This window comes from Megalops cyprinoides, chromosome 17, assembly GCF_013368585.1.
Source record: "Megalops cyprinoides isolate fMegCyp1 chromosome 17, fMegCyp1.pri, whole genome shotgun sequence".
In the NCBI taxonomy this organism is placed as follows: domain Eukaryota; kingdom Metazoa; phylum Chordata; class Actinopteri; order Elopiformes; family Megalopidae; genus Megalops; species Megalops cyprinoides.
Genome location: NC_050599.1, coordinates 10944235 through 10959969, shown reverse-complemented (window position 1 = coordinate 10959969; position 15735 = coordinate 10944235). Strand labels below are relative to the sequence as shown.

General features: G+C 47.1%; 1 protein-coding gene across 11 annotated transcripts in view; it reads right to left on the bottom strand.

Annotated features, from left to right (window-relative positions):
- Positions 1-15735, bottom strand: part of LOC118791878 (nesprin-1-like) — a 142568-nt gene that overhangs the window by 73227 nt on the left and 53606 nt on the right. For 10 of the 11 annotated variants that reach the window (XM_036549356.1, XM_036549360.1, XM_036549357.1 and 7 more), the window contains 16 exons: positions 15186-15542; positions 14149-14285; positions 12939-13116; positions 12285-12467; positions 11832-11975; positions 10765-10920; positions 9070-9234; positions 8437-8609; positions 7485-7638; positions 6954-7097; positions 6401-6565; positions 5294-5611; positions 4796-4951; positions 3168-3338; positions 743-1069; positions 144-296 (listed from right to left, as the gene is read on the bottom strand). In XM_036549356.1, the coding sequence (XP_036405249.1) occupies positions 144-296; positions 743-1069; positions 3168-3338; positions 4796-4951; positions 5294-5611; positions 6401-6565; positions 6954-7097; positions 7485-7638; positions 8437-8609; positions 9070-9234; positions 10765-10920; positions 11832-11975; positions 12285-12467; positions 12939-13116; positions 14149-14285; positions 15186-15542 (3081 nt within the window). The remainder of the gene's footprint in view (positions 1-143; positions 297-742; positions 1070-3167; positions 3339-4795; positions 4952-5293; positions 5612-6400; positions 6566-6953; positions 7098-7484; positions 7639-8436; positions 8610-9069; positions 9235-10764; positions 10921-11831; positions 11976-12284; positions 12468-12938; positions 13117-14148; positions 14286-15185; positions 15543-15735) is intronic. The other variant, XM_036549362.1, reaches the window with a different exon arrangement.

Below are 15735 nucleotides of genomic sequence, written 5' to 3'. Positions count from 1 at the left end.
AAGCTTAACACACATTTATGGACAATGATAAAATCTGAAATATCTGTTGACTGAGTAACATTCTACTCTCATGAGAAAATTACAATCTCATTCTTTTTTCCTTCAATACTTTGCCAGGTTTGCAGTTGATGCCAAGGCCCTACCCTGGCTGCAGCGCACAGCTCCTGGAAGTCCGTCCTCAGCTTGGTCATGTTCTCGCTGACGGTGGGGTCTCGGACGGTGTCAAGCAGGGCCTCCCCCTTCTCAATGACGGATCTCACCGCTGACTCATGGGACTGCACGGTCTGCTGTATAGTCTGCAGGAGAAAAGAACACTCCTTTTACCGCACCTGTACGTACATGGCTGAACTGTTATGATCCCACATCGCAGCATGCATGCATTCTTGAGGCAAAATATCACAAATATGAAAAATCCCCTAAATGACTGAATCAAAAATTACTGTGGACCAGCAAATGATCCATACTCTAGGATAGCAGTACGACACCTATCATATTAAGTTCCCTTGTTTTCCACTGACTGGGTACAGAGCAATTGGTTGAGGTGGTCCACAACATCACCTGTCAGACTTAAAGTGTCAGGGTTAACCTGTCAAGGTTACACCTTCAGGCACACTGTCAAGGGTTAGACAGTGGCACCCCCATGAGTAGCAGTATTAGCATTATACACGTCAGTTTACACCGTCACAGTTACACTGTCAGAATGGCACTACCAAGGTGAGACTGTCAGATTTACACTGCATACCTTGTACTTGGCTAACTGGGCCTTCTTCTGGTAGAGCTCGGCTTTGGGCTCGACAGGTGAGTTCAGCAGGGCTCGTGTCTCCACGAGCCACTGGGCCTGGGCCTTGTACTTGTCCAGGAACTCCTTGGAGAGCAGTATGCACTTCTCCAGCACGCTGTACTCTGCCCGCAGCGCCCCCATCAGCCCCTCCAGCTGGGACAGCCGGGCGTCCACCTCCCCACGCAGCTGCTCCGCCTCAGACTCCTCCAGGAAGGCCATGGCTCTCTCCGTCTTCTCCCGCATGGCCTTCAGGAAGCTGTGGCCCAGCTCCATGTCACTCTGCAGAGCCTGATTGATCCAGGACAACATTACACACAACTAACTATAATAACATACCAAAACAAACACAGATGTATACACAGCCACACACACAAACACACACACACCCTTGGCCGGAATGCGTCTGCCACACATACACCAACTGCAATACAAATGAACTATTTCCCACTCCAGTAATGACCAAAATCTTGGTATTTCAACGCATCTGGACTTTGTTAAAGAAACCAAACAACACTTACAAGTGTTTTAAAAGGAAGTTCATTAATCTCTGATGTGATACGGCTGATTTGATATTCAGTGTACTGAGTTCAGCAAGTTCAGCCATAGAGGCTCAGGAGGCTTCTATACAGGGGTATTAGAAATGAGTTTTCTGAGAGTGTCTTTGAAATCCGCCAGGCTGCTGACACGTGCACCGCCAGATCCTGGAGTCCATTGTGAGAGAGGTAAAGGAGGGCCCAATTACCAAGCCCTTAAAAAGGGCTGCCGCGGGGTTTCCACGGCAACTGGCACCCCTCTCAGTTGGATGCCCTCTATATGATATCAGCTACCTTTCATCAGTAACCGCCTGTTGTCTAAACAAAGGTGGATAAGAGCCCCACTTCCTACTGTATGCTGCTGTTCCTGATGGACCATTGCTGTCTGTGAGCGCCATATTAGATGCATTACTTACTCTGAAAGCAGTGCAATAATAGGCCATTCTAGGTTGTTGATAGGTACATTTTTCAGTGTTTAATGGCATGATGCCCACTTTACCACACCATGATGCAAATTGCTCTCACTTTTTCAATGCGGTATATTATGACGCTTCCACTACATCATTTGTGGGAAGTTTAGCTCGTCATTCATTTTCAGCAAGTGTTATTAAAACACAGCCGCATCTTCATAACACTCTTAATGCCTCAAAAAAAGAGGTTTGAACAGCCTAACCTATTGTGATCTGTAACACAACAAAATTTGCCTTTACATCAAAAAATTCGTTCTTGTGATAGACTGCAGAAACAAAGACTCCTCATACAGTAACTGCACCTAAATGCAAGATTTCTCAGGACAAATCAGAATTGTGCTGAGAGGAAGCGCTTTCTATCTGTATCCAATTCAACCACTTCTAAAGTGCTTTAAGCTCTTTCATGTATGCTTTCCACCTTTTCATTTTTTGTCTTTCCGTATGATCCTTGTATTCATCTAATGAGAGCATTCTTGACAAATGAACTCCAATGTGTGCATTTATCTACCTATCTATCCATCCATCTATCTATCCATCTACATTTCAGGATAAAACCATTTTCCATTCAAGCTAATTTCAGGAAAAAGATGAGACAATGATGCTGTCAAGCTCTATTTAAGGACGGGATTTTCCACTGCTTCCTGCCTCTGTTTGAAAAGATCGATTCCCTGACATGGATTACTCCAGTGCTAAGCTGGATGGGGAATTGGGGGGTGAGAGACAAGGGCACAGGAGCAATTACACAGTCTGTGCCAGCGGGCTCCTGACACGGCTGCTTCTTCCTCCTTTGTCTCGCAGTGGGGGGGCTCAAGTCCGCCTGCGAGCTTCCTCTAAAGTTGACTGCGGTTTGTCTCATAAAGGCGCAATCAATACCCACTCCCCAAACCATCCACCCCGCGAGAACGTCACGCTGGCGCGAAACCCAGCGGAGCAGAGATTTCCATGTAGTTTGTGCATCATTGTTATAGAAATCAATGCTGGATGAGAAAAATGTGGAATGCCTCAGAAAAAAATGTAACCTGCCAGGGGTAGTGTTTGCAGAAAGAGGTCTGCATTCAGGTAACTGAATGCTGCATGTATATCACTTTCTATTTGACTATATTTTTTTTATTTGGAACAATTTGCATGTATCCTTCTCTCTTTGCTTATGTATCCTGCACTTGCATCAGTGACTTGCAGAGGCATGTAATCCTGTAGTATGCTCACGTGTAAAGTCAGCTGTGCAGACCTCTCAAACTAACCAGGCAGGGCAAAAGCCAGGCTGTGTCAATCCAGGCTAATGCAGTGCTCTTTGTCCCCAGAAACCTCCCATACGTTGCTCCACCCTCTTCAGCCTCAGGGCTGGCCTGAACGTTAACCGCTTGCTCCCCCGGGCGCTCGTACCTCTAGCTTCTTCATCTTCCTGTCCATGGCGACGCGGTCCACCACGTCGATGCTGACGGCGACGGTGCGGAAGTTCCTCTGCGCCGTGCTGAGCCAGTCGGAGAAGGTGCTGAAGACGCTCTGCGCCTCCTCGATGCAGCGCACCTCCTCCTGCAGCTGCTTAATGGTCTCCTGCAACAGCACAGAGTCATTACATTACATTATTGGCATTTAGCAGATGCTCTTACCCAGTGCGATTTACATTTGGTTACATTTTTGTTTTCACAATGTCATCCAATTATACAGCTGGATATTTACTGAGGCAACTGTGGGTTAAGAACCTTGCCCAAGGGTACAGCAGCAGTACCCCAGAGGGGAATTGAACCAGCAACCTTTTGGTTATGAGTTGTGCTCCACTATGCCACACTGCTACCCTGGTCAAATATAGAGAGCCACGGTCACGGTAACAGACCCAAATCTGCTGCAAATGCACTGCAGTTAGAGTGTGATCACAAAATGTCAAAACTGTTGCATCAAAATAAATTACAGGTGATCGCAAAGTACTCTTGAAAACTACTAAGTCTAGTGTTTTATTTCATTTTGATTTTTTTCTTTCTTGTTACAAGGATTCAGCTGAAGGTGTGCAAAATGCATTGCACCTTTCATGGAAACAGTCCTGAAAATTCACCACAGATTATGAAAATGTGACTCCTTTAGCATTACACTGCTAGCAGGAGCTCCCTGGCAAGCCTGAGATGGGCAATTTTTCCAGGGTAGAGGAAGGGGGATAAGAATGCTTTTTGATGCATTACTTGACAGACTTGCGAATCCCATTTGTGTGGCTCCAATTAGTGTGCGTGCCAAACACACACCTTTCTAGGCGGCAGTAACAGCTCCTGATGAAGATCCATATGGCACGCTGACGTTTCACACAGAGTAATTGCACACATCTCTGGGGTGCTGTGAGATGTGAGGTGTTACTGCAGGTGTAAAAATCAATCCACTGCTGCACTAACCCCCGGCCGCAAAGTGAGACTTGGCCTTCTGTTGCATTTAATTATCGGCTGAGCCTCTGACCACAATTCCCATTGATTTTTCTCCTCCCGAGAGACGATAACATATAAAGAAGATATCTGACGATACTGATTGTTCAACACCCCTGCTCCCCAAGAAACAAATATCTCTGGAGTATTATACAGCTGAAAAAAGAACTGAAGCAAAATGCATTTTTCACTTTAAAAATGATCAATTCTGTTTATATGTAGGAGTTCAAAACCCCATTCAAAAGAAAAAAATCTATGAATCTTTATGTGATACATCGCATTTTTGCGAAACATTTTCATCTTCATATCCACCTTGATGAGGATATTTAAGTAAATACCATACATGCACATCCTTTAATAAAATGAACTAAACCATGTCATGATAACACACTGTGTGTACAGCATGGCGTGAGAGTGTCTGTGTGTGATGTCAATGAATGCTTGTGTGATGTTACAGAGTGATTGTAATGTGGAAAAAAGAAGCACATGAGGAGAAGAATAGAGAAGAATAAAAATATAAAAAGCAGACTGTTCACTGCTTCAACGCTCCCCGAAATGGCCGCATTTACTTGCAGGGTAACGTTTCTATGCCGGAGGATGTCTTACCATCAGATGCAGCAGAAGGGCGTGGTAGCGGGCGGTGAGTTGGGTGGCGCGGGCGCTGACCCGGCTGCTGATGTGGGTCTCTTCCAGAACCTGCTGGGCCAGTGCGCTCAGCCCCTCCACCTCTTCCTGGTACACCAGCGCCTCCTCCTGCCAGCGCTGCGGAAGCACACGTGTGCTTAGCTCAATCAAACTAAGGCAAGCTTTCTTCATGGCCTCTGCATTGTTAGACTCTGGCACACAGGCCAACTAAAGGCTCAATCCATACAGCTGTGAACACTCTCAGTGCCCTCAGAGACCAGAGGTGCCTACCGCAGAGTTAAATGATTTAGAAGTGGTGGAATTCACAACCGTGCTTTCATAAATAACCAGAAAAAGGCTTTCCCCTTTTATTGCTGTGGTTCCGTGGTCAAAGCTCCAGCTCATAGCAGACTAAAAGTAATTTTAATATTTTTTCTTTTCATGATCTGCAATTGGTCTCCATTACACACAGCCCCTGACCTGCAGCAGCTGCAGCTGGGCCTCCTTGGTGGCTCTGTCCGAGCGCCGGTGGCTGCGCAGCTGGACTTTGCCCTCCATGCCCTTCAGCCACTCGTCCAGGTGCTGGAACTTGTGCTCCATCTGCCGCAGCTTGGTGATGGCGCTGTTGAGCCGCGCCCGGCTCTCGCCCAGGCGGGCCTGGTACGCCCGCCACTCCTGCTGCACCGTCTCCAGGGCGCGGTCCTCGATCTGTGGCACCCCCCAGGGGATGACTTTCTCCCGGCTGCTCAGCACCGCAGTGAGCAGCGCCTGGCCCTCGGTGCAGCGCACCTGCAGCTCCTGTCCCATGGGGGGGGGGGAGAGACACACAAAGGGACAGAGGGGTTCTTAGTTTGACTTCGTTTTGTTCACATTGTATGGTGTTATTGTTCCTTGTAGCTTGTTTGGTATCCATGGCTTTCACAGCACCGGTACATTTCCCATGCAAGTAAAGCATTTTAAAGCATAAAGAAATTAATTTTAGGGAGAAAGAAGAGAAAGGAAGAGTGAAGGATGGACAGACGGAGAGAGAAGACGGGGGGGAGGAGGGAGGAAGGAGACGAGGGGAGGCAGAGAGAGAGAGAGAAAGAGAGAGAGTAAGAGAGCAAGAGAGAGAGAGAGAAAGAAAGAGAGTGACAGAGCAAGAAACAGAGAGAGAGAGAAGAAGGGAGAGGCAGAGAGAGAGAGAGAGAGAGAGAGAGAGAGAAAGAGCGAGCCAGAAAGCAATCACTGAAATACACAAGGTGACTTTATATACAGTGCAACTCCACAGTAGCTCTAGGCGTTGCTATGGGACCCTCCCTGCAATCTATCATTTTTTAGCTGATGAAGCCACTCTTTCAATATGTGGCAAAGCTAATGGAAAGAAACAAGAGGTTGTGAGAGAGCGGGAGAAAGAAAGAGAGATTTCAATTTAATATTGTTTACATCATTGCTTTGGCAACACTGCTTTTCATTTGTCCCGCCAATAAAGCACCATTGACGTGAATTGAATTGAGAGAGCTACAGCAGGAAAGAGAGAGAGGGAAGGAGAGAGAGAGGGAAGGGGGGCTACAGGGAGAGAGAGCACTGCAGTGGGTCCTTCCTAACCTGCAGCTCCTGCAGCGTACTCTCCAGGGTTTCCACATCTCCTTCCAGCTGGGAGTGGCAGCCCAGCCGCTCCTGCTCCTGCTCCAGCCAGTCCTCAAACATGTGCAGACCCCGCTGGTACTCCTGGTGGGCCAGGACTAGCTCCTCTGCCTTACAAACTGCAGCCTGATAGACAACAAAAAACAGACAGAAATTACATCTGGAAGATGTATTATCTTATGTATTTTATATGACTAGTGCTGTAAAAAATGCATAAACTGACAATTCGTAGAAATAAAATGTTTCCTATTTCTAGCATAATATGGAAAACTCATACAGAAAAGTGTTCTATTTGTTGGCAATACTGTAGGGGAACTGTTATTCAGGGGTCTGTATGCCTGTGTAAAGGCTAAAGGTCAAAATAAAGGTCCTGTATTTGACCAAAGCCAGTTAACTTGTGCAACCTGGCAAGACAAGGGAAGCCAAGTATACTACCATACATCAGTCACTAGACCACAGAATCCAAACACATCACAATACTACACGTAAAATAAACAGAAAGTAATACACGTGCCTTGGCTTTGTCCTTTAAGGCGGTGTAGCGGTCCTGTAGGTCCTGGATCTCCAGCTGTGTGACGTAGTGTTCGGCCATATTGGAGCCCTTCATCCCGATGGTCTCTAGGGTGCTACTGTGGCTCAGGACTTCCTCGTACAGCAGCTGAAAACCACAGCACGCCCAGAGATGAGCCCTCTAAGTCAGGCCTGGGGATTCACTCACCACAGATGGGCTGCAGAAGTCTGATTACCAGCAGGGATTTCAACATGACTCGCTTCGGGTTTGTTTTTAGATTTGGAGGAATTAGCAGACAAATGGAACTGTGAATAGAGTCACAATTAACAGCAGGAAGCTGTAGGCATAACGTACCGTATTATCTAAACAACTCGAGCCAATACGGCAAAAAAAGATAATTAAACGTAATGACTACACACTCTGAACACTCATTCAGAACTCAGCGTGTAGTAACAAATTTGGTGGACACTGCAGTGATAGAGTGACGTCACAGTTTGCAAAAGGTTAGGGAAGGAAAGGCAAGATGGTGGGCACCTTGGCTTTGCCCAGATTTGCAGTCTTGTCCCTCATCTCCGAGTACTGTTTGTCTGTGCTGCCCAAGCTCTCCTCCACCCGCTCCATCCAGCTCACAAACTGGCGCACGTCGTCCTGGTAACTGGTCCACTGCGAGAGGGCACCTTCCAGCTGACTGTAGCCGAAGAAAATCACATCCACACACTGTAATTCCCCCCCGCACACATTTACAGTACACATACAGTACACCATGTTGTGACCTGAGTGCACTGACTCCTTCACAGGAGAACAAACAGGGAACGTGCTCATTGTTGGTGGTTAAACTGATGATTTTATACAAGTTTGCACTGTTTCTGCAATGAACATTTTTATCAGTGAGAAACGTATGCTTCTATCAGTGATTCCCATATGTGGAGTGCACCATAACCACTCAAAGCTGGGGCTCTCCAGTTTTCCACGGTCATAGATGTTTTCAGGAGTGAACACATTTTCTGCGACCCAAAAATTATCAGAATGTAGCCAAACATATTCAAATGTTACATAATAGTTATTAGCACATATGATAATAACTGTATAGCCACTAACCAGGTCAGTGTTTAGTCTGATAAATGTGTATAATTTCTGTGATGGGGGTATCACGTGTTTTTCACATATACCTCGTGACCCACCTCCACCTCTCTTGAAACCCACCAGTGGGTCTTGAGTCACAGTTTGGGAACCACTGATAGAAACAATGCTATATTCAAGATGTCACCATATTTCCATCTGTTGTGGAAAGAAATTGCATGCAAGCCTGAAGATAAATAGTGAAGAGCACATGTCAGGGACATCTTGTGGAGGAGTACAAGTCATCACAATGTGTTGGCATCACCGTGTGTCCCATCTGCATAGTCTTCCTAAGCCCTCAGAGCATAGAGTGTTGGATCAGACAGCGCAGATGAGGAGGAGGTATATTGTGAGGAAGACCCCCGACCTCTTGCACTGGATGGAGGCGGACAGCAGGGAATCCCAAGAGTCCTTGAGGTCCTGGATCTGCTTTCGGACGACAGGGACGCCCTCGGGGGAGGTGTTCCTCTGCACTGATTCGCCCCGAGTGATCAGCATCTTCAGCTGGATCTCCTTCTCCTGCCTCGCCGTCAGCAGGGCCTGAAACCACAAAGGCAAGCCGTGTTCCTCCCCCTGCTTTCTGAAGCGTCCTGTTCTACTGCACTGCAGCACAAAGCCTTATTTATTTAATCTGAACACAAATATGAATTAAACATGTCTAAATTTCTGCCTCTATCTTGACAGTAGCTTTGCTAAAATAAGGCTTTGTCTATAATAAGGGAGTGCTACAGTCTTTTGATTCTCACACAACATGCCAGTGACAGCTTAATGAATGACACTGTGTTGTGCAAATTCATTATTAAAAGTTAGAAACAAAATAAACTGCATTTATACTGAATCCAGGCCTCAGTCTCACAGCTCTTAGTCTTAGTCTTGCTCTTGGACTTATACCGCTTGGTCTTGGTTTTGGCACAGACACAGCTGGTTCAGTTGCACTACTGTAGCAGACACAACAAAAATACAGAAAAATGTGAAATTGCACAACATTAGTTTGGCCTACCTCTAGCTTGATCATCCTGCTGTCCAGCACATTTTTGTCCGCAGTGGGAGAGCAGTAGGTCTGAAGCATGTGGTTGGCATCAGTCACCCAGTTCTGCAGCTCCCTCAGACCCTGTGAGAAGAGCTGGTGCTCGCTGACGATCCTCTCGATACGAGAGGCCTTTTCCTGCAGAGCCACAGCACATCCTGCTGTCAGAGGCCTGGGCATTCAGCTGGCCTGCCAGCGTCACTCAGCCATCACACAGCCATGACACAACCATCAAGCACCGCCTATCACACACCCACCAGACAATCCTCATACAACCATCACACTCTTGTCCCACATCCCTCATATAACCTTCATACAGCTATCACACACTCATCATACAACCATCATACAGCTGACAACCACAGGAAAGTACCTGCACAGCCATCGCACAACCATCGCACGCCTGTCACACAACCCTCATGTAACCCTCACACAACAAACACACACCCATTACACAACCATCAGCCAGCACAACATTATCACGCAACCCTTTTCAACAAACAATTTAAACAAACCACAAATCTTGACACGTCATACAACCATAACACCCCCCTCAAACACCATTTATCTACCAACCATCACATGCCCTTCACAAAACCATCACACAACCCTCTCACAACCGTCATACAGCCAAATACCGAAGGCAGATTGCTCCCCACTCATTATAATCCAGCTCCACCCAGAAAGACAGCATCATTCTCTACTGCAGATCAGATTACTTTGAAAACTCTATAGTTTTCAAATTGACAAAAACAGCAAAATCACAGCTTGTCAAGTTAAGCTAATCAATCATGCAAATCAACCAGTGGCTTTTTACCTTAAAAATATATTTAATTCAAAAACTTTTAACAAAATACATAAATGAATATATAAATTACACTAATTCATCATTTCACAAGTCCCTAATTTTCATCCGGCAAAGCAAGGCAACAATATCCATAATTGCGGTGCTTTGTTCCAGATGAGATCTAATTAATCACAGAGAACCATGTCGGATCTAATGAGCAGTTGAAAGGACATCTGCATTTGGGGGTAGTTACATATCACGTAAACAGTAGCTGTTAGTCACAAAGAAGCAGAATAAATTAAAGGAGCACAGCAAACGAGATCTATTTACTAGGCATCCAATCCAGATGAGGTGGCAGAGAACGGGAAGAATAGAATTTTTTTTTTTTGCACAAATCCACTGACAGTTGTATTCTACAGCAGACCTTCACCTTTGCATATTAATGTAAAGCCATTTGAGGTAATTGCCTCGTTGACTGAAGAAGGGAGAGACAATTGTGTTTCACCCCTTTCAAAAAAGTAATGTATGTTAATGTATTTAAAAATACGAAAAAAGAACATACAAGGAAAAAAAAAATTTAAATGTATGCCAAAAAATGTCTAATGCTGACTATATTACTGCTACTTTTATATACATGCAATCACAAATGTTATTCTATAAATACATCAGAATACATTTGGGTGCAAGAGGTGCATAAGATCACACATGAAAAGCTGCTACATCTATTAAAGGAGACGTAGCTTTTCACACGTACTGCGTCAGGGAACGGATTCCTCTCTGAGGATCTCTGCAAGCTCATCTGGTTAGGAGAGGTTAGCGCAGGATGCTAACACCGTGCGAACCTTCGCGGCGACACCGGCGGGTGCCGCGCGCCAGATTACCTTGGTCAGGTTGCTTAAAGCTAGATACTGCGCTGAGAGCTGCGCGACGCGGTGCATAAAGCCCTTTCCCGTCGCCTGTCCTTCCCACAGCAGGTGAGCCTTCTCTTTCAGCCGGCTCAGCTGAGACTCCTGTGAGGCTATTTCCTCAAGGACAGACTGTGAAGCACAGGCAGGTTATCACAGGGGCATGCCACACAGCAACGAGCCAATTAACATCCATTCATCAGAGAGGGGAGGGGGGGTGGGGGTTAAAGGCGCGCTTTTTTTTAAAAGGAGGGGGTTAATATGGTGAACGCCGCACAGGGCGATAGCTCCGGGCGAAATGGGTGCCGATGGAGGTGGAGTGGGGGGAGTAAGGGGAGTGGGGGGAGTAGGGGGTGTTGAGTCGGAGAGCTCGGGGGAGATGGAATGGCTTGCAAAAGCGCAGACAAAATGAAAGGCGGCAAAAAGAGAAAGCACAAAACCTGTCAAAGCAGAAACACACAGAAACGGCAGCGATAAGGCAATGTGACGAGGTTGTTATATTGGGCATTATCTTTTATTTTTTATTTCCAGCTCTTCAATTTTTCCCTGAATAGCTGCTGCTCTTATCTCCCTCTGAAAGCAGTATTTCAACCTATCAACAGTTGTTGTGACAAAAGAGAGGGATGAATTTGATTTCAGATACGAGCTGTCTATTGTATCCAACGGCCGTATGATTTGACCGCGTAAATGCTGAAATAATTTAATTCGGTCTTTATGCCACAGTTAATTGCTGCAGACAGCTTCAAAACTGTGGTCTTAACATTTTAAATGCAGCTTCTTTCTCTTCAGGTTCATCTACTCCAAAACAAGCACAGATGAGGAGCCAGCCGTCACACAGTGGTCGTTTTTTTTTTCTCACTCCTGCGAAAATCGGGCTTCAGAGTTGAGCAGGGATGCCTAATGAGCACTACTCAAAAGCAAAAAAATGCACGGTATGAACTGAAAAAAGGAATCTTCTCCAGGAGGTGGAGCGTGAGGGCGTTAATGGGGGGAGTGGTCGCAGCAGGTGAGGACAGCGGCGTTAATCAGTCCCTCTGTGTTACCTGGAGCTTCTGCAGCTCCTGCTTTTTGGCTGGAAGGTCGTGGAGGCGTGTGCTGCTCTCCTGCACCGCGCTCTCCGTCCCGTTCAGCCACTCCTGCAGGGGCTCGGCGCTTGTCTCGAAGTCGCGCATCTGAGACTGCAGGTTCTGCAAAGGGACAGGCGCGGTCAGTACCTGTCACGCAGCTGCGGACACGCGCACACTCACTGTCACAGCCCATTACAGATACACACGCGCACACTCACTGTCACAGACCATCACAGATACACGCGCACACTCACTGTCACAGCCCATTACAGATACACACGCACACACTCACTGTCACAGCCCATTACAGATACACACGCGCACACTCACTGTCACAGCCCATCACAGATACATGCGCACACTCACTGTCACAGCCCATCCTACAACCATTGACAGCTCTACAGAGAGGAAGGGCAGCCTGTTTGTTACCTGTAAGGCTGTCTCCCTTTTGTGCAGGTTCGACATGAGGCTCTTCCAGTCATCTCTGGCACTGGTCACTTTGGCTCGAATGGTATCCACTCTGTCTTTGGCCACTATGCCGCTCAGCAGCTCCCCGTTCAGCACCACGGCATTGAGCTTGGACTGCCCCTGCTCCCTGTCACTCAGGAACTCCTGGTGGGAGGAGTCAGACCAAAAGAACACAGCAGTCATGAGACTGATGCCAAGTGTGCCTCTGATGTGCGGAACGGACAGTGTAACAAAGCAGACATATTCCCCTATGTGTTCTGTGATGAGATTATAACGGGCGGCTTTATTGTTCTGTTTCTCAGTTACATTCCATAGAAGCTGAGAACAATCCTGAACTGTAAGGAAGCGGAATCATTACATCATGCAATTACATCATCCTTATAAAGCCATATTAATCTCTGGCAGATCTGTCAGTGGAAAAAATTATTCCACATATTCAACCGATCTGACAATAAATAGCTTACTAAATAGAGTCTGTGAGTTTGGAACAATATATAAAGGAGCTATTGTGAACTATATATGCTAAACGCAGTGAATAAGATTCACACAAGCCGACATCCCGCAAGGTGATAACTGTCTCACAGTAACAGCAGTCCTGTCACAGCCGTACTGTACCTGTATCTTCAGCAGGCCGGCAGAGGCCTCTGCGATGCTCTGGGGCACGTCGAAGCACTTGGCTGTGTTGATCTTGGCGTTGACCAGCCATTGCTGGAAGTCTCGGAAGGCCGTTCGGAACCGCTGCTCCAGAAGCTTCTCCTTGTTCTGGCACTCCCGAGCGGCCTGGAGGCTGAGACTGTTTGGGGGGGGGGGGGGGGGGGGTGTGAGGTGAGCTAAGTGAACTCGCTGCCGCTTGTAGATAGCGCTTATTGGCAGTTGTGTACGCTTATCTGTCTTCTTGGAACAGGTATTTAAAGTCACCACTTTAAACTGCTTCTGCTCACAAAATAGCATCTTAACTCAGATTATCACTGCACATATTCAGAAACCAACAATCGTACAACTGCATGCAAGACAAGTTTCAGTTTGCAGAGGTTTCAGTTTCTAGAACATCACCTTTGGAGGAGTTACTGACACAAAAGAGGAAAAAATGATTTGCTATTTACAACATATGGGAGAAGCAACGGAAATATCAAGGACTATAGCAACAGTAACTATTTACATTCGGACAGCACCATATTGAAGCCAAACGACTTCTATTTCCCGTGAGCACTCCTGTGCGAACTCAAAGAAAGATCAGGGGAAGGTACTGTGCAATCTGTCTGAAGGCAATAAGGTAAACTGAGAGCTGTTTTAATAGCAGCAGCTCTGATGGCTGCAAATGTAGAAAAACATCCTCTAAGTTATAAAAGAGCTAAAAGGGGCGATGCAGCAACAATGACCGCACACAATCCTGTGTTTTTATCATAATAATTTGCGATCAATGAACATATTACAACAGAAAGAACTGCTCCATGTTCAGCTAGTTTCTATTTGCAGTCAAAACACATCACAAGCTTACATCAATAAAAAGTGAACAAAAGGAAAATGGAAAATCACGCTGTGTGAAATAAGCTCAAGTTTATAAATCTACATACTTAGCACAGAATACTCTTCTCAGCTTTCCTGCACATATGCAAAACAATATTTGAAGCAGTACACACAGTTATGTACATATGTGCAATGATATTATGACCAGGCTTCCCTAGATTAGAAATGCTGAAGATTAAATTTGCTCTGATTTCTTCTGGGGGGATATAGCAAACCCAGTGAAACCTATGTACATGCAAACTACAGGAACCATTTAGACTCCATAGCACAGAACAGCCACTTTTGACCTCTCGCTCACCTGTTGTACTCTTTGATCAGAGCGGACACTCTCTCCGACTGGGCCCCAAGGTCCCGGGAGAAGCGGCACAGGTCGTTCAGCTGGGTCTTCAGGCTGTCCGACATGGGCTCCACATTCAGCAAACCCTCCAGGGTGTCCTGACACACAAACATGTGAGGGAGTGCAGGGTGAGAAGGAACTCCTGTTAATCAGCATTACTATGACACAGAGCAAACAGTGGCCCCTCAATGATTATCTTTGCCTGCGGTGAAAGCATGCTCTTATTCCTTCCAAAGAAAACCCTGACTGGTGCCTATAAAATGTTGGCTATGTTTTTGAAGTGGGACGTATTTCTTGGTACATGTCCCCCTGTAAACAGAATATACTGCTCTTCACTGTGTATTGCTACATTGGTAGGGAAGATGCACTAACACCCATTGGGCAATACTCATATAACAACATTGTGTTCTGTTTACAATGGAGGACACTGCCAAGAGGCAGCTCCTACTTCCAACGGCATGCCCAGCATTTTACAAGGGCGAGTCATGATTTCCTTATAAAGGCCTTTTTCTGCTTCCCCCATTCCCGCCACTGAACGCTCTCCTCGCTCCTCATGGATTCAGCTGTGAGCACAGCAGCTGCGGGAAAAATCTGGCGGCCCAAACAGCCACGAACATAAACAAGCCAAGGATACAGGAAGCGGCAGTGGAGAAGAAAAGGACAGGCGAACGACACATACTCAAGAAGGAGGCGTTTCAGAACGCAGAGCTGCGCACTTGATGAAAACATCCGCCGCTTGTTTATGCGCAGAAGTAGGCAAAGAAGTGAGGAAAAAAAATATGCACGACACTCGGAAGCTGACTACAAGTGTAAACTCCTGTGGCGGAATTATGCTCGAGAGACTTCTGCTCGTGTCACAGACGGAAAAAGATTCCAGAAATGTTTAACAGCATGGGAAAAGCTCCGCTACAGAGCTATACAGTAACGACCCCGGACTCCCCAATGACAGCAGATAGAAAACTGTAAGAAACATGGAAGGGCCGGCCGGCCCACGGTACCTTAGCGATCTGCCAGCCCTGCACGGCCTCCTCGCTGGTGTTCTTCCCCTCCACCTGGGCGAGCCGCCGGCTCCAGTCCTGCAGCTGGCCGTCAAACTCCTGCAGGTCCCGCTCCAGCTGCGCCGCCAGGCTGCTGAATTCCCGCTCAGAGCTGGCCATCTGAGCGAGGGCGCCCTCCAGCCCGTCCCGCGTCTGCAGCGCCGCCCCCTCCCACTGCTCCCAGGCGCAGCGGAGCGCCGCCTCCTCGCGGTCCATCAGCTCGCAGCCCGCGGCTGCCGTGTGCTCGCGCGCCGCCGCCGCACACCTCTGCACCCGGCTCAGCCGCTCCCGGCCCCGCTGCCTGGAATCAATCAGCTCCTGCCGCGGAAAGTTGCTACGGTAACTGGCGCTGTCGCAGCCCTCAGTGAATGCTATTTGCGGCGGGTCTTTTTTTTCCCCTCCCTCCTTTCCCCTCCCCCTCCCCCCCTCACTCCCTCCTTCCCTCTCCCGCTCTCACTCCCGTCTGATGGGAAATGTGCTATTGGAGGTTCAGAGACTGTGAAAAACAAAC